The sequence below is a fragment of the Polyodon spathula genome, chromosome 1 (assembly GCF_017654505.1).
Source record: "Polyodon spathula isolate WHYD16114869_AA chromosome 1, ASM1765450v1, whole genome shotgun sequence".
Classification (NCBI taxonomy): domain Eukaryota; kingdom Metazoa; phylum Chordata; class Actinopteri; order Acipenseriformes; family Polyodontidae; genus Polyodon; species Polyodon spathula.
The window spans coordinates 60,626,899-60,645,656 of record NC_054534.1 but is presented as its reverse complement, the minus strand read 5'-3'; the positions used below and the strand labels follow the sequence as shown (position 1 = coordinate 60,645,656).

Here is an 18,758-nt window from a genome sequence, read left to right as displayed (position 1 = left end):
TGTGTGCCCTGACCCTGTGTAAATTTTGTGTTATATGTTGCGTGAGGTGTGTTAATGTTGGTGTATAGATATTGCTGCACGGGATATAAATCGGTCTGTGTAGCACGAGTACTTTAAAACACTTAGTTGTATTTAGGCACGAGGATTGATCACTTCACATGCATTCAAAGTATTTAATAGTATGTGAGCACGGGGTTGCACAAATTAGTTCACGTGAATAATTAATTAGTAATTGAATCCCTGCACAACAGTATATATAAATGCACATTTTACTCACTCAGGGTTGTGTGTTCGGTGACTGGAGAATGGGTGTGAAGAAGGAGAGTAAAATAAAATAAATAGAACTGTTTTGACTCACAGTGTTTGTCTGTCTGTTAGTCCACTGTTTGTTTAAGTGTTAGTCAGTTTTGTTTGTCTGTTTTTATTTTGGCCTCAAGTGCCGTATGCTGTTTTTGATTACATTTTTAATTTGTTTCAATAAACACACTGAGCGCCACATCATTTCAGTTTCAACCCCACTCTGGCCTGACATCACCCCTACAGCCAGCCTGTTCACACGTGGTGCCAGAACCGGAACAACAGCGCCTCCAAGACTCAGGCCAGGAAGAGTACTACAGAAAAAAAAGTAAAATAAAAGGGGCAATGGCAGAAGACGCTGTCAGACTGAACACACGGGTGGAGCACACTGCCACACTGTTCAATATTCTTTTTTAAGACTCTCCTGATATTTCACAGGATCAGACTTAATTTGTTTTCTGTATTTCTTTGACCTTTGAGCAGATGACTTTGGTCCCATTGTCCTTAATAATAAATAAATAATTTAAAAAAGAAATATACATATATTTAACTAGTGTATTTTAAAATGTTATTTAGCATAATTTAGTAGAACCTTTTTAAAGAATATAATACTAATTATAATACTAATTAACTATTATTGTCATTACCAGAATACTGGTGTCATTACCATCACATTCTAATGTGTGATGGTAATAATGTTGTGGTAATAACATTTAAAACATTTTTAGGCCTGAAAAGTAGGATCTTAGGCCTACTACCTGAAATGCCAAATATCTTTTAGGAAGCTTTAGTTTTATCTATCTATCTATCTATCTATAAATACAAAAATAGACATGTTAATAGATTATATTTATCAATTAACTAAATGCAAAGTGAGTGAACAGAAAAAAAATCAAATCCATATTTGGTGTGTTTGGTGTGGTGCTAGCACAGCACATGTGTCACCTTTTTCAAATTTTACTTATAGCGCATGCCCAGACTATCTTACCCGACTTGAACTGCAGGCAGCGCTTCTGTGAACTACTTCCTTAAACTGGTGGAAGCGAAGTTTTTCAGCATTATTTTGGAATCAATTTTAACAAAACGTAAGTACCGAAAAATTGGTTGCAGGGACTGCAATTCTGTGCTAATTCCTTTCAGGAAAATTGAAAATTGTGTGTTAAGAAGGGAGGAGCGTTCATAAACTCTTCTTTTGTGATTGTATTTTTGTGAGCTGATGGCATTTCTGACAATCTGTAAACACATCACAAGTTAATAATTGATAATTTTACCTATTTTGCTTGTACTACGTGATGTATTATGTCTGTATTATTATGTGAGTGCATCGAAATGCCCCCCTCCCCCAGCCAATTAAATATGTAGTTTTATTTTGCTAGTAGTGGCAGTTTTTTTTTTTTTTTTTTTAAGTACCGTACAATCAGGTGTTTATGGAAAGCAAAAAAGAAAAGGAAAAACATTTTTAAAAGCTTATGTATTAACTGTCCGTAATAATAATACTGTGGATGCAGTCAAGGTTTTGGAGCCGTATAGTTATTGTTAAATACAAGTGGATGTTTAAAAAGTAAAGTTAAAAAAAACAAAAATACGATAAAGTCGTTGCGTACAAGAATTGTATTTAATTTTACAGTCATTGCCAACGTGACATTATTATGGTGAAAGAATCATTTTGTTAATGCTACAAAATAACTCAACAAAATAATAAACAGGTTTGTTTATAGGCACAAAAACGTGCTTGTTTGTAGCAAGTTTTGTACTGGTTTTATGTAATTAGATTTTACGGGGCGGGGTGGTGCGATTTGGACTTTAGCATAAAGGGTTAGACTGAGTATGTAAGTAGCACAAAAAAAAAGCAGTTGCAGAATATATATATATATATATATATATATATATATATATATATATATATATATATATATGAGGTATGAAATGAAATGCCTACTTGGTCGAAGTAAAGAAAACTTACCTTTGACTTTATTACAACTGTAGCTGTCATGCAGTGAAAGTGTAGTGATCTCGTTTAATCAGCAACTCGAAATTACTATTAAATTGAGCCAATCAAAGTATATTCTTATGGTATTGGAATTATCATGAACGTGAGATGGTATTTGTATTAAGTCGTCAATAGAACATTGAACATTTATTTTTGTCGTGTATGGATGAAAGTGAACCACATGGATATTTTCCTTGTGATTTTTATTTTTTCATTAACAGTAATTATTATTTTTTTGTTGTTCACATTTACATTTCTTTCCAGACTAGCTCCAAATTGTGAGTTATCAAGTTTTTTTCAGTTCTTGAAGTTCCTGATAAACTGCACAACTCTCGACCATACTGGACTATGTGGCACCCTATTGTACCAGTAGAGTAACTGCATCGGGGCAGACTAAAACGAATGACAAAATGGAATGCCCATTGAATGTAATGGAGAAAACGAGGAATAAGGAATGACAGCTTGTATCTTAAAACCCATACCGTTTCTTACAGATAAACTAATGTACAAAAAAAGTGGAATGATATGGAATGACAAGTGTTTTCCATGGAATTACAGGTGAGGAATACTGAAAAACCAGTAAAACCACAGACAAATAAGGAAAGACAGCATGTATCTTAAAATACCAAATAACGTTTCTTACAAATAAACTAATGTACAAAATAAAAGTGGAATGACAGCTGTTTTCCATGGAATGCATAAAAACACGGAATACTTGGAATACATAAAAACATGCAGTGTATTACTTTTTTTTTTTTAAACAGTAACAATACATTATTTAACAAATAGCAGTTATGTTTATGTGTATTCTAAAAGTGTAATGATGTAAACTTTGTTCATTTAATGATATATTAATAATAATAACTATTATTATTTATTTGACTTTGTGATAAGTTGGAGCATTGTTAGTGATTTAATATTTAGAAATATATTAGGCATAGTTAGATACAATTTGACAGTTAGATCATTGTACGAAACATTTTGCAATAAGTAAACATGTAATATAAAGACAAATACGAAACATGTGCATTTATTAATTTAAAATGAAATATGACAATACTTTTTTGCATGCAGATTAAAGACTTCATCATGAAGTAATGAAGTATCAGAAACGTGATTTCTTAAAGTAATTATGTATTTTGTAAGTGTTTATATACACTGGCATTTTTTGCATACAATAAGAAGGCAGAAATTAACAGCAATAAAGAAATGTACAGTTTAACATTTATTAATTTGTTTTTCATCAGCCTTGCATTGGTACGTGTTCTACAACACTGACTTTTATGTGAACGAGGGGATTTTCAAAATAAATTGTTTTATGTCTATTTCTACAACAGGTACCGTTATACTATGTACTGTTTTGCATGTTAACTCGGTTAATCTGAAATAGTTAAACTAGAAAATAATATAACTATGTTGATGCAATATGTCAAAACGCAGATGTTATGGCTGAAAACGTACACGCTTTTTACAAATGCTAGCACGACCTCTGCATCTTATTAAATGGTCACACAAACTAGTTGTGTAACCAGAGTATCCAAAACATTAATTTCTTTACTTTTCCTTCTTGCCGTCTTACTTTAGAAAATAATTGTCGCTCCCTCGATACAGTATTTGTAATTCTAGCACAGTTAAGTTGCTCTGTAACTTTGAAGACTCCTGCACACATCCAATCCCAGCAGTAAACACTCACAGGGGGCGGGGCAGGGGGGGTGAAGGTGAGCGCAATCGCACGCAGATGTCACAAAAGTCTATTGCAAGATACTGTGGATTCTGGATACGTTTCACTCTGTGCACAAAGTAGCACTTTTGTAGTGAAAAACATAGATGGAACACATTTTCATGCAGTAAAACTTCTGCCTTTTACATGCTCATGTCCAAGTACTGGTAAATGCTACCAGCAATTGGGTACAAAGAAGCTGAAGATTAGCATACATATTCACTCTCAATACTACGTAAAGGAAAACGTGGAAGAGCAAACCAGTCTGGGAAAAAAAGCAGGGAAGATGACTATGATTATGTTGTGAAACCAGCACCAGACTCTTCAAAGGTGCAATGAAGAGAACACATGGTGAAGATACAATGCTAGATGACTTTGTAGATAGTCGTAGGAAGCCTAAGCAGAATCAAAATGACTCCAAGCATAGCATGGAAATGTACTACATTCCACTTGCTGGACTCCTCCACAAGAGAGAAGCAAGGGCAATGTGATACACTGAATTACAGTGAAACAGCTGAATGAGCATCGCATTTCAGTGAGACCAGCTTCTTTGGGGAAGGAACTGGACAATTTTGCTTCAGTGATGAAGATGGAAATCCAACTGCCAAACATTCCACACCAAAGTCAAGCAATATAAAGAATAGTTTTCCATGGGACATGCCTGAAATTGAAATGAAGTATCAGGGTCTTCCTCAAAATTATTGTGTGCAATCATTAGACCCAGAAAACTGGCTCAATTCGGCAGTGATTCAAGATGCAATTTCTTCTCGTTTGCAATGCCAAAAAAAACAGCCATATTCTAGCATGCCCAATATGTGTGTGCGTGTCTCTCTCTCTCTCTCTCTCTCTCTCTCTCTCTCTCTCTCTCTCTCTCTCTCTCTCTCTCTATCTCTCTCTATATATATAGATAGATATATATATATATATATATATATATATATATGTGCTGTAGCTGGTAACCTTCATATTTTGTGTAATTTTCTATAAAGCAATGCAGCTTTAACAAATAATACAAAAACACTGATGTGTGGGGTCCTGGTTTTAATAGTAATTCTTATTTATCGTCGCTGCCAGCTATCAGGTAGCCAGTGCAACTTTCAATAAAGAGGAGTGGAATGAGTTCCTATGTTCTGATGCTGTGAAGCAAAACATTTCATATGACTATGGGCAGTACACAATTTTGAATACATTTACATTCATCACAAGTGAAAGATATGCATATTGTCAAGGAATCATATCATTTCTGTTTGCAAATGGGTAGCAGTGATTATTTCAGAACATAAAAACACTGCAAGTGCAAAAGGCTGGATAGGACAGCTCCACATTCCTATTCAGATCTGCACAAAACCTTCCTGGCAACATATATGTGCATACCTCTGAAAGAAAGAAAAACACGTATGCACTACTTATCTACACTTACAAACCATGACAACAGCAGACGCTCTGCCTGCACAGGCAGTTTATGTTCTGGCAGCTTCTCAGCTGTGGACTGTATGGTTCTTTATTGTCAATGTAGGAAGTGGTACCATGGGGCTTGCATTTCAACATACACCACACAACTACCCAAGTACTTCATTTGTGAGACATGCATGTAAATCAAAATACTTGCGTTCAGGATTGTAAAATATGAGCTGTTATTCCTTAGTTATCTATAGTTTTACTAGTTTTTTGTCATCCCAAGCCTCATTCCAAGGAAAAACAGTTTTTCCAATTCATTCCACTTTTATTTTGTACATTAGTTTATTTGTAAGAAACTGTATTAGGGGTTTTAAGATTCCTTATTTATCTATGATTTTACTGGTTTATTGGTATTAATGACCTGTTATTCCATGGAAAACAGTTGTCATTCTATGTCATTCCACTTTTAGTTTGTATAATAGTTCATGTCTATGTAATGACATTATAGGTTTTAAGATTTGTTTTAGGAATTTTAAATTATAAGCTGTCATGTTTTTTTTTTTCCTGTTATGCATTTCATATTGGTCTGTCCCCTTGCATCAGCTTGTACTCGTACTGCTCCATACATTGCTGTAATCTACTACTGCTCCTAATTATAACCATTCACTGTATCTTGTACTTGAGTCTACTCTTGCATAGCCATACTCACCATACTCACATTTTTGGTAACTGCTCTTATTTGAAATCTATTTATCGTATGTATTATGTGCTCTTAATGGACAATAAGCAAATATTTTTACTATAAGTTTAACTGCTTTTAGTCAAACTCACTCTTAAATGTAATTATTTACTGTATTATTTGGTGTTATTTGAATTTGATCTTATTTTCTACTGATTTTATTGTACTGTAGCTACCCGGTCAGTTCAGGTTGACAGGACTTTTGTTTTGTCTTGTTTTGACTGTGGTATTGTGCCTCACTAGTTTTGGGAGTGTGTGTATGTGAGCCACTGTTGGGTGTAGACTAGGGTTGCCACCTTTTCCACTGACCAAACCCAGACATATTTCTTAGTCAGCCTAGGCCTATCAAAACTGCAGTGTACTATAATACAGTTTAACACAATAACACCAGATCTCGGTACAAATCAATGAACATGCAGTATACACATTATTGTGCTCTTGATATTTCTAGCAATCAAACTCGTAAGCCAGAAACATAGTAGCTATATCAGGGTCCATTAGAGGCTAATCTTACCTGTGGTGATGAGCAAGGCAATCAATGCAATTTCTGAAGTGATAATCCTGTCTGCCTTTATTTATTTATTTTTTTTAACACAAATAATTTCCAGTGGTCCAGACCACTCCATGAGACCACAGGGACCACTCAGCGCTGTGATGTCACAGTGGTCCTGACCACTGGGACCACTTGGACAACAACTCACTGCCGCTGTTGTATTCTGATTTCACAGCTGTATTATTAATTTTCTTCATGGCTAATTATTGTTTCATTTTTTCATACATACTTTACAGTGTTATAATTAATGCAAGTGTCTATATCTAATAATGGGGTCAGGACCACTGTAGCAGTTGCCATTCACTGTGTACTGGGCATGCTGCTGTTACGTTATATTGTTTTCAGCCGCATTCACTGTCCTGTATACTGTGCAGTGTTCCCCACTCGGGTCTGTTCAATACTGTGTATGGAGATGATTTTTCAGTTGTACTGTCAGAAATGTTCTTTTTTCCATTGGGTAATGCTTAGAATACATCGGTGTAATCCGTCAACAAATTCAATCAGCAAAAAAGGAGAGGAAGGAGCTCCATGTGACATTCCTGGATTTGGCTAGTGCATATGGTTCAGTGCCACCTGAACTTCTTTGGGCAGCATTTGATTTTTTTAGGGTACCGATGACAATAACAAATTTAATGAAAGCCTACTTTGGAGATTTGCAATGTAGTTTATCAACTTCAGAATTCAGCACTATATGGCAATGCCTAGAAGTTGGAATAACGGCAGGATGTACCATTTCTCCACTTTAAAAAAATCACACACTATAACAAATGCTTTCGTAATCCTAAAAAGTGCAATATAGAAATTGTAGTACTTAAATGTCTTACCATGTTTCCCTAAGTGCTTTTTTTTTTTTAAATTACGCTGTCGTTGAACAATACTTTTGCACCTGTGGCAATGCCAGTGGCTTCTGTTTACCTTTGAAGAATGTTCCATTTCAGCAGATTAACAGGGAATGATGCACTTGTCTGTGAAAATAAGTATTAAGTTTTGTTTACCTTGCTTACTCACTGAGCCAGTCCACTGTGCAAAGGTTTTTTTTTTATTTTTTTTTTTTTTAATTATTTGTGGTCGGTTAAGGTTCAAAACGACATTGGCATTACTACAACTGCATTGTATTCTGCGTTATTTTGCCATTCACTGCTTAGTGGGATCCAATTGCTGAGCATCTGTTATTTAAAAAAATAAAAAATAAAATCTCACACAGCACTCTCCCTCCCTGGATCGCTTAGCTTGCATTCTTGCATTCTCAGGTTTTGTGATCAGCACAACCACGATCCTCCCCATTGACCACAACATAAATCCCTGTCTAACTGTTCACAGACATCTTTGGATAATGCCGATACACTCCTTGCTACAGTGTTAGCGCCCAGTTGCACGTCAGTTATAGCAGACATTATTTCTGGCTTGTTTTTTTTTTAATCTTTGAATAAAGATTCAGCCATGACAGTCATTGCACCCTTTACCAATGCACCGTATGTAAATGCTGTCTTGTTTTTTGCTAGAAAGTAAGCAGCTTGGAAAGATGCTTCTGTTACAGCATTTATTTATTTTTTCACTGGTTTGGTTAAAAATGACTGCTGTTTATGCAAAGTCATGTTTTAGTTCACAGAGATTGCTTCCTGCAGGAAAAGTTTTTTTGAAAATATTTATGTACTGTTGCACAGTGCCTCTCAGCACTGCTATTTTTTTCAACTGCACCTCCCGCATCACAAAATGGGCAAATACACTTGACTTTTACTCTTGTATATCCACTGTATGTCATGTATTGTGCATTTCTCTGTATTTGAAGTATTATGGATTTCCTTGTTGTTCTTGTAAAGCGCTTTATGAAAGGCGCTAAGAAAATACTGACCGAATGATTGTAAACAATCAATGTGGAAATATTCATTTTTTTGTCTCTTTAGGACAGACCTGCTACACCATGATTCAAGCCGAACCGCTGAGGTGTAGTGACAGACTTTTTTTTTTTTTTTTTTTTAAATACATAAACTAATAACTGTGCGTGTGTTCCAACTCGGTAACTAATCATAAGATTCCAAAACTGCTGTGAAACTAACACATACACACACACGCACATACACACATTATATATATATATATATATATATATATATATATATATATATATATATTAGACAGGTAGAAACCCCAGTGCAGACCATGTCAAGCCCTTTCTGTAATGTGATTATCTGCATTGTGATATTTTTAATAACTGTAAGTCACTCTGGATAAGGACCTCTGCTAAGAAAGAAAGAAATAATAACAATAGTAATAATGTTTTCTTTAAAACAGTAAAGTCTAAGTTTTATTTTTTAAGTTAAACCATATACTGGTAACCGCATATTTTTGGAAATTAACCTGTAAGGTACACACTAATAACAGGAGAGTCTGAAACACACCCTGTAGGTTTCATTTGATTCTGAAGTCTATATATTTATATTAAACTAAGCATTTTGTTTAACATTTGTGCATACCAGACCAACAATTATGTATTCCAAATGTTTTGGTATTAAGTAGCCCCTTTTGGACAGAACATGGCAGTATTTTTTTTTCCATAAAAAACATCAAATGGTAAGAATAGGCAATACAATTAGACAAACATTTCTTATTTACAAAAAATTCTCATCTTGATTATAGATAGGGACATGAAATCAATAAAAAAAAAAAAAAAAAAAAAAAAATGCCATTTTTCACTTGACCGCCTCTGATTTTGTAAACTTTTGGATATATTGTCTTTCTAGAGCCTTAAAACGACACCAAATCTACCTTTCTGTGTCAATTATGGAGGAAGTTATGACCATGGAAAGGTTAGGTGGGGGGTCCAAAATGGGTCAGCTTTGATGAACTGTATCTCATGAACGGGAGGTCACACTGAACCACCGCTCCCAAAGGCAAAAGGACTTTTTTCTTAAAAATCACAAATCAAAGGAGGTCGAGGTTTTTGAAGATTGATTTCATATGGAATGACCTGATAAGGACAGCAGCGAATCTTATTGTTCATTGTTTAATGTTATGATGAGTTTCACTGACACACCATTATTACTGATGCTGAACATAATTCAGATTTAGGGAATTGCAAAATACATAAATCGGACATCAATAACATTTACTAACAGTGAATTTTGTACAGGGCCCATCATCTGAAATTTGGTTCAAAAGGATTACTTGTATCGTATACTTCAAAAAAAAAGAAAATCCAAAAATATAAAATTTTACTCTGAGAACCACAAGATATTTCAGTTCTGCAGTTATCTATGCAGCTACCCAAATCCTTCTCACTACCGGTATTTGTTCACATAAAATGCACACATTGTGCACATAAAATGAGGAAACGTTTGCATTTGTTGTTTGCATATGTTCTTTGTTTACTAAGAGCTGGAACTTGACAGATGGCTTGTGCACAATATACACATCTTTGAATATTAGGACTATACGCATCTTTGTATATTAGGTGCATATACAGCACTCTATCCACAGATATTATGTAACCAATATACAAATCGTATTCTTTTCCTCTCATCTAACTGAGCTAACGTTTTAAATGCCTTTTATTGTATTTTTCAGGACAAGTCTGTTAGAGATCCTGAAACCATGAACATCTGTTTTTGCTTGTTCAGTTTGTGTGTGGGACTTTTAACCCCCTGCCTCTGCTTTGTGGAATACAAGAAGATGGGGTGTGAGGTTAAAGATCAGAGTGCAGACTGTAGTCACCTGAAGCTCAAGGAAGTTCCTTCATATCTTCCTGACAATATAACCACCTTGGACCTGTCACATAACCAGCTGAAGGAGTTGCCCACTTCTATTATGTCACAATACAAGCAGCTTGTTTATCTTAATGCAGGGTTTAACTCAATCAAGAAAATACAAGGCTTGTGCCAGCCAATGCCACTCCTCCGGGAATTGAAATTGGAGCACAATGAAGTGTACGAGTTGTCTGAGAAAGATTTTGCTTACTGCTCTAACCTCAGTGAACTGAACCTATCATCCAACAAGATTAAACTCAAAGGAGATCCTTTTGGAAGCCTAGAGGTAGGATTTTGGTAGGAAGGGTTTTTTTTAAGCTCACAATCATGGTCAATTTTACACTCAAATAAGAATTCCTTGGTGTCTGTTTACAACTGCTGTTTAGCCTGTGCAAACTATCAGAAAAAAAAAAAAAAAAAAAAAAAAAAAAAAAAAAAACACTTCAGAGGTTTTGAGACACAAGCTTCCTTCATAATATAATATGCAGATTAATATTTGAGCTGTGCAGAAAGCTGTTTATTTTTTTTTTGCATTTCACCACTAGATGTCACTTTCACTGCAGTAAAAATACCAGACAAAACACGACAGGATAATTCCACCCCCTTCGTGTATTTACTTTTCCATTGGACATGTGACTATGGCTATGAATATTACTGATCTAAATTTATAAACGTAATAGGTTTAATGAGGTGATGATGACCACAACACATCAGTAGAAGAAGTAAATACACATTATAGATATATTTTAACACATGTTCCTTAGCATTAGTATTACGGTTTAATGGAGATGGCTAAAAGTTTATATAATTAAAAAACAAAAAACCTATTCAATCTAAAGCACCTTTCACAAACCGCCACGCCTGTGTGAACGTTTCACTTCCACAGGCAATGTTTTTGATTATTCTCTTTAGCCATATTTTTGTTGCTTGAGACACACCATGAGCCAGATTTCAGCAGGGATGAAGAAACATTTGCTCTAGTCAACATTTGGGCCGATGGTTCAATCCAGAGAAGCTTGGATGGAAGCGTCTGTAACAAGCTGCTTCCGGAGCATTGATACGCGTATTGTGTACTTGCGCCTGTCATCCAGGTCAACCCCACTTTATCAAAAGCAGTGTGAAATCACGTAGCTGACCCGGGTAGAGCATGTGTGAAAGAGCAGTGTGTATATTTGCACTTTCCTTCAAATACATACCTCAGAACAGTCATAAAAAGTTTTGTGAATAGGGCCCAATACAAATAATAATAATAATAAAAAAAAAAATATGCATGTGTGTTACAAGAATGTACTGTTATACAAATGTAGTGCCTGGCACTGACACCTGATTGGGTAAGCTAGTAAAGGTTACATCTAGGGACCCACAAGTCTGAAATATTTAGTGGCATGTTATGATATGCTGTTCTACAGGACATGTTATCATTCTCCTGAGACTTGTAATGTGTTACTGATATTCTTGTTGGGGGATTATAGTATATTGCTAACATAGTCACCCACAACCCAATCAACCATGAGGAGCAGTATTGACGTTGGTTTTATTTACATGTGATTGATTATTGATCAAAATAAATCCTGGTATGCTTTATTAAGCAGTAAAACAAGTATTCCCCACTAAAGTTTGGAATTCTGCCTTTAGTCTGGTAAACAAATGTGTTGACAAGTTCTAGCCTTTCCAGTTTTTTGAAATTTTTGGGGAGATTCTGAATAACATGCAGAAATTTACTTGTTATACATAGTCTTTTTTTTTTGTAGAATTTGAGAAAATTGGACGTGTCTCGCAATGACCTGACAACCGCTAACCTGGGAACCCATACGCAACTGCAGAATCTTCAGGAACTTATCCTGTCAGGAAATAAAATATCTGTGCTTAAGAAAGATGAGTTTTCCTGTCTGAGCAACACCTCACTGAAACTGCTGGAACTGTCTTCCCTTCCACTGAAACAGGTGTGTCTTCTGTTGTAATACATGAGTAAACACACCGTTGTGCATATTACTACAAGTATTGTAAAATCATTCAAGTTAATTCTTACTCACGACTAAGTAATGTGATGAAAGGAATAACATTATATAGAAAGTACATACACTATGTGCTGAGTTAAAACTGCTGCACCATGTGTTTTTTTTTTTTACTAACAAATAAAGTAGTTTTTCAAAACAATATTCAGTTCAAAACCAAATAGGAATTTTATACCTAAATGATTAGAACCTTTGATGTTTCATAATTAAAAAAAAAATAAATAGAGACCAGAACTGGAAAGGCCTGGGTTGTCTACCCCTGATTTAGTGGCTTGGTGAATTAACCTTTGATTTTATTGATTTCTCCAGACTTAAATTCTTCTCCCTTTTTTTTTAGTTTGAGCCGGGATGCTTCCGCTCCATTAGGCAACTGCATGGACTAGTAATGGATCACACCAAACTTGATTCTGTTTTAACAGAGAAACTCTGTAATGAGCTGTCAGGAACTGCTCTCCGTAACCTTTCATTGCAGGGCACACGTCTTTCAAAAATACTTAACAGCACCTTTAAAGGGCTTAAAGCAACTAACCTTACGGCTCTGGATCTTTCCAAAAATGGATTGTCTACTATAAACGATGGTTCATTTCAGTGGCTTCAGAAATTAGAATATTTATCCCTTGAGGAGAACAGCATTGCACATTTAACCAAAAACACATTTTCAAACTTGTCAACCCTAAATTTCTTAAATCTTAAGAAATCCCTGACAAAACATAAAAAAACACCCATACTCGATGATTTCTCCTTTCAGTGGTTTATAAACCTGGAACATCTGCTAATGGATGGAAACGTTTTCAGAGGCATTACAGAGGAAACTTTCTCTGGTTTAAAAAGCCTTAAATATTTGAGTTTGAGCAGCTGTTCCATGAATTTAAAAACCATTACCAATAAAACACTCTTCTCTCTGGCCCAGTCACCTCTCGTGTTCCTTAACCTGACAGGAATTGGAATCTCAAAACTGGAGAATGGAGCTTTCACATGGTTCAGAAATCTAAGTAAGCTATACCTGGGTCATAATGCGATCATTCAGACTTTAACTGGAGAAGAATTTAGAGGGCTTAGCAGTATTGAGGAGATTTTCCTGTCTTACAACCAAAAAATCACCTTGTCATCTTCATCTTTTATCCATACCCCTACTCTAAGAACTCTAATGCTTGGACGCACACTGTCTGGAACTCTGGATTTGAGTCCTTCTCCGTTTCAGCCCCTCCAGAACCTTACAGTGCTTGACCTCAGCAACAACAACATAGCTAACATTAATGAGGCTCTGTTCAGTGGACTCCAGCACTTGAAAATCTTGAAGCTGCAGCACAATAACTTAGCCCGCCTTTGGAAAAATGGTAACCCTGGGGGTCCACTGCTATTCCTCAAGGGTTTGGCTAACCTTCAGATACTTCAACTGGACTCTAATGGTTTAGATGAGATCCCTGTTGATGCATTCAGAGGACTCTTTAAGCTGGTTCAACTTGATTTAGGTCCAAATAACCTCAATGTTCTTCTAAAGTTCACTTTTGATGACCTAAAGTCTCTACGGGTGCTTAACCTTCAAAAAAATCTCATTACGTCAGTGGAAAACAATGTGTTTGAGACAGTCTTCAAAAACTTGCAGACACTGTATTTGGAGAAGAATCCTTTCGACTGTACATGTGAAAGTATGTTTTGGTTTGTGAATTGGCTAAATAAGACCAATACAAGTGTTCCCAGATTGAATTCACAATATATTTGTAACACCCCACCTTCGTTCTTCAACTCCTCTGTCCGCCTGTTTGACACATCCGCCTGTAAGGACCTTGCACCATTTAAAAGTCTGTTTATATTCAGTGCTAGCTTTTTACTTGTATTTCTGGTTTGTGTCATTTTCATTCGTTTCCAAGGATGGAGAATAGAGTTCTTTTGGAATGTGTTTGTGAATCGTGTCCTTGGATACACAGAAGTCGATATAGGGGAAAATAGATTTGAATATGATGCATACATAATTTATGCTCGTAAAGATATGGATTGGATAGAAAGGAACTTCATGCCATTGGAAAATAATGACCAGGCAGTTTATCGTTTTTGCTTTGATGACCGGGACTTTGTAGCTGGTACATCAGAATTGGATGCTGTTGTCAGGAGTATGAGCAGGAGCAGAAAAATAATATTTGTTGTAACTGAAGCTCTGTTAAAGGATCCTTGGTGCAGCAGGTAAGATAATTGTTCTCCCCTGATGTTTAACTTGTGTTATTGGGACTCTTAAAACAATCATCTTGATAACCAAATTCATGAACTAAAAAAAAAAAAAAAAAAAAAAAAAAAAAAAAAAGCATTTCTAAACAACATATAATCCAGAGACCAACATATGGGTGTCCTGCATCTGAAAAATACAAAAGGTTTAATAACCTTTATTTATAGCTCCCTCACTGAACCTTGTACACATCAGTTATTTAAAAGTCTGTATGAGGGTTAATTATGCATGGAATGGACTGTTCTGGAAACCAACCGCATTGTACTGAATTTCATGAATTTGTTAAAAACATGCCAATTATCACTTTGCTTCTCACTCATTTTAGTAGTAGCCTATGAAACCTTAAAAAAAAAAAAAAAAAAAAAAACAAAAAAAACACCTGTAAGAATACTGACACCATCTCTTGAGGGGCCAAACCAACCCTTGTGATTTAAACAGCACCAGCAGGTAATTTATTTATATTAACGACAAGGAGAGGTCTGGGGAGATTACATTTCAAGAATGTCAGTTTTAAAATATAGATGACTCTTAGGCCCTTTTCAAAAAGCTCTAACTCATGGAAAATGTTTAGTGACAATTCAGTAACAGTTTCATGAAGATACAACTTTGTTTGATTTATGAAAAGAAAATGTGGTGGGTATTACATATAGAATAATAGATAGGCTGCAGTGAATTACACGGTTATAATTGCATCAAAGGGGTCACTCTTGTGGGTTATGATGAATTCACCAGATCCTTGAGATGCAATTATAACCTAAAGTAATTCAATTCACTTATGTTTTTGTTTTCTTGGTTTCCAATGAATAATTATGTGGTGTAGGAATTTTAAAAAGGGACTTTCAGTGCTTGAAATGTTTTAAATAAAAACTGCAGTCGGCAGTTTAAAAGACCAGGAAAGATTGCTTACATGTGACTGTTTGATGTAACACCACTATATATATATATATATATATATATATATATATATATATATATATATATATATATATATATATATATATATATATATATATATATATATATATATATACACAGTGCCTTGCAAAAGTATTCAGACCCCTGACCAATTCTCTCATATTACTGAATTACAAACGGTACATTGAAATTTTGTTCTGTTTGATATTTTATTTTTAAACACTGAAACTCAGAATCAATTATTGTAAGGTGACATTGGTTTTATGTTGGGAAATATTTTTAAGAAAAATAAAAAAAACTGAAATATCTTGCTTGCATAAGTATTCAACCCCTGTGCTGTGGAAGCTCCCTGTTTGCACCAATGAAAGAAATTGCCCTAACGAAGACACGATTACCTTACCATTGGTCTCCACCTGTGAACCATTAAAGTTGCTGTCACATTTTCTGGATAAAAACCCCATTGTCGAAGGATCATTGGTAAGGCTGTGAATCTGAAGGAAAATGAAGACCAAAGAGCATTCTACAGAAGTTAGAGATAAAGTAATACAAATGCATAGATTAGGGAAAGGGTACAAAATAATATCCAAGTGTTTGGATATCCCAGTGAGCACAGTTGGATCAATAATCAGGAAGTGGAAGCTGCATCACACCACCCAGGTGCTGCCAAGGCCATCCCTCAAAACTCAGCGCTCAAACAAGAAGGAGACTTGTGAGAGAAGCCACAGAGAGGCCAACAATCACTTTGAAGGAGCTACAGAGTTCAGTGGGTGGGAGTGGAGTAATGGTGCACCAGTCAACCATAACAAGAGCTCTGCATAACACTGGGCTGTATGGGAGGGTAGCAAGAAAGAAGCCGTTACTCAAAAAGTACCATCTGAAAGCACGTCTGGAGTTTGCCAGAAAGCATGAGAGTGACCCAGCTGCAATGTGGGAAAATGTTTTGTGGTCAGATGAGACCAAGATAGAGCTTTTTGGCCAAAACTCAAAGCGCTATGTGTGGCGCAAACCTAACACTGCCCATGCCTCAAGACACACCATCCCTACTGTGAAGTATGGTGGTGGCAGCATCATGCTGTGGGGATGCTTCTCATCAGCAAGGACTGGGCATCTTGTTACAATTGAAGGAAAAATGGATAGAGCAAAATACAGGAAAATACTGCAAGAGAATCTGCTTCAGTCCGCTAAAAAACTGAAGCTTGGGAGGAAATTCACCTTTTAAGCAGGACAATGATCCCAAGCACAAGGCCAAAGCAACATTGGAGTGGCTCAAGAACAAAAAGGTGAATGTCCCACAGTGGCCCAGTCAAAGTCCTGATCTCAATCCCATTGAAAATCTGTGGCATTATTTGAAAATTGCGGTCCACAAGCGTCGTCCAACCAACCTGAACAACCTGGAGCAAATCTGCTAAGAAGAATGGGCCAAAATCACTCCAACAAAGGTAATAGAAGGTAATGTGCAAAGCTGGTACATACTTACCCCAAAAGACTTAATGCTGTTATTGCAGCGAAAGGTGGCTCTACCAAATATTAATGTGTGGGGGTTGAATACTTATGCAAGCAAGATATTTCAGTTTTATATTTTTCTTAAAAATATTTCCCAACATAAAACCAATGTCAGCTTACAATAATTGATTTTGAGTTTAAGTGTTTTAAAATAAAATATCGAACAGAATGAAATTTCAATGTACCATTTGTAATTCGGTAATATGAGAGAATTGGTCAGGGGTCTGAATACTTTTGCAAGGCATATAGAACTTTTTAGACATAAATAGGTATGGATTATTATGCATAGCAGGGTTACAATAGAAGATGAACTGCAGTTCAGATAAATAATCACCTTCTGTGTTGCTTTACCCAGGTTCAAGGTGCACCATGCGATACATCAAGCCATTGAACAGAGCCGGGACTCCATTGTTTTAATCTTTCTAGAGGACATCCCAGATTACAAATTATACCAATCCCTTTTCCTTCGGAGAGGAATGATCAAATCATGCTGTATTTTGCACTGGCCAGTGCAGAGGGATCGTGTAAAAGCCTTTCGTCAGAAAATGAAGGTGGCGCTGGGTTCAAGTAACAGAATGCAACAGTAATATTTTCACGCTGCCTTCCAAAAAAATGTTTCTCAGTTTGACAGTTTTAATTCAGTAAAATATGTACATTCAAGTTTAGTTCTGCATTTGGCATTTCAAAAATCTTATCCTTGGTGTAATAGGTTTTAGTATAAAGACCATCGGAGGAGTTTTTTTTGTTGATAGTTTGATCCAGGATCTTGTACTCTGCAACTTTAATCATTGGTTTGTGGTGCGAAGAGCAAGGGAAAGATAAATAACTTTAGTTAACAGACTGTACCCCGATTTAGTAAGCCTGATTAGTGGCCATTATCCACTGATAGTTGAACTTGCTTACAACATGCAATCTTTTATATGTATTATACAGGAACTCCATTATTACAATATATTTTGTAGGTAGATTACAAGAATAATGTTTCTTGATCTAGCATTAGTAACTAAAACACAGGAGAATTTGTTAAATAATTCCAGTATCCATCAACATTACACATTTCAACCATAAATTGCACTGTTGGTGTGGAAAAAGTTTATACCTGATTTTCATGTACATTTAATTAGTTGCATTAACAAAATAACGAGTCAGATGATAAAAGAAAGGAAAAGAGATTGTACAGAAGTTTTGCACCATTAGGTTTTGTTGTTAATTTTATGATATTTTGGACCTTGAAAAGAATGCCAAAATCATGTGCGCATGCATGTTTGTTAAAAAAATTGCTAAATGTGTTTATTGTTAGTTATCACCTGCACCTGGGAAATTGTAAATTAGATGCTGGTAAAGGGTATTTAAAGAAGGCAGTCTGTTCACTCAGGGCTGATTCTGTGTGAAGAAGCCCGACTGCACGTGGGTACTGCTGTAGTAAAGGTATTGTGTATTAAAACCTATGTTTGGTTTAAAAAGTTTGTGTAAAAGTGCGTCTGTATCACAATGTCAGGTAAACAGCTTACTGCAAGTTACTGCAAGTTAGTCAGGGACCTGTGTATGTTTAGTTAGTGCTCGGAAGAGCTAGGTGTTTAGTTTTTCTGTTTTTGCTTCTTTGTTTATTAAAAATAGTGCACTAGCACTTTAAAACTACTTCTCTGTGTTTGGGTCTGTGTTAT

General features: G+C 35.6%; 1 protein-coding gene across 1 annotated transcript; it reads left to right on the top strand.

Annotated features, from left to right (window-relative positions):
• Positions 1–1,290: 1,290 nt before the first annotated feature.
• Positions 1,291–17,934, top strand: LOC121320411 (toll-like receptor 3). Its single transcript, XM_041258716.1, has 5 exons — positions 1,291–1,382; positions 10,262–10,726; positions 12,192–12,383; positions 12,793–14,636; positions 17,450–17,934. The coding sequence occupies exons 2-5, from the start codon at positions 10,289–10,291 to the stop codon at positions 17,679–17,681; spliced, it is 2,706 nt and encodes a 901-aa protein (XP_041114650.1). The 5' UTR covers positions 1,291–1,382; positions 10,262–10,288; the 3' UTR covers positions 17,682–17,934.
• Positions 17,935–18,758: the final 824 nt, after the last annotated feature.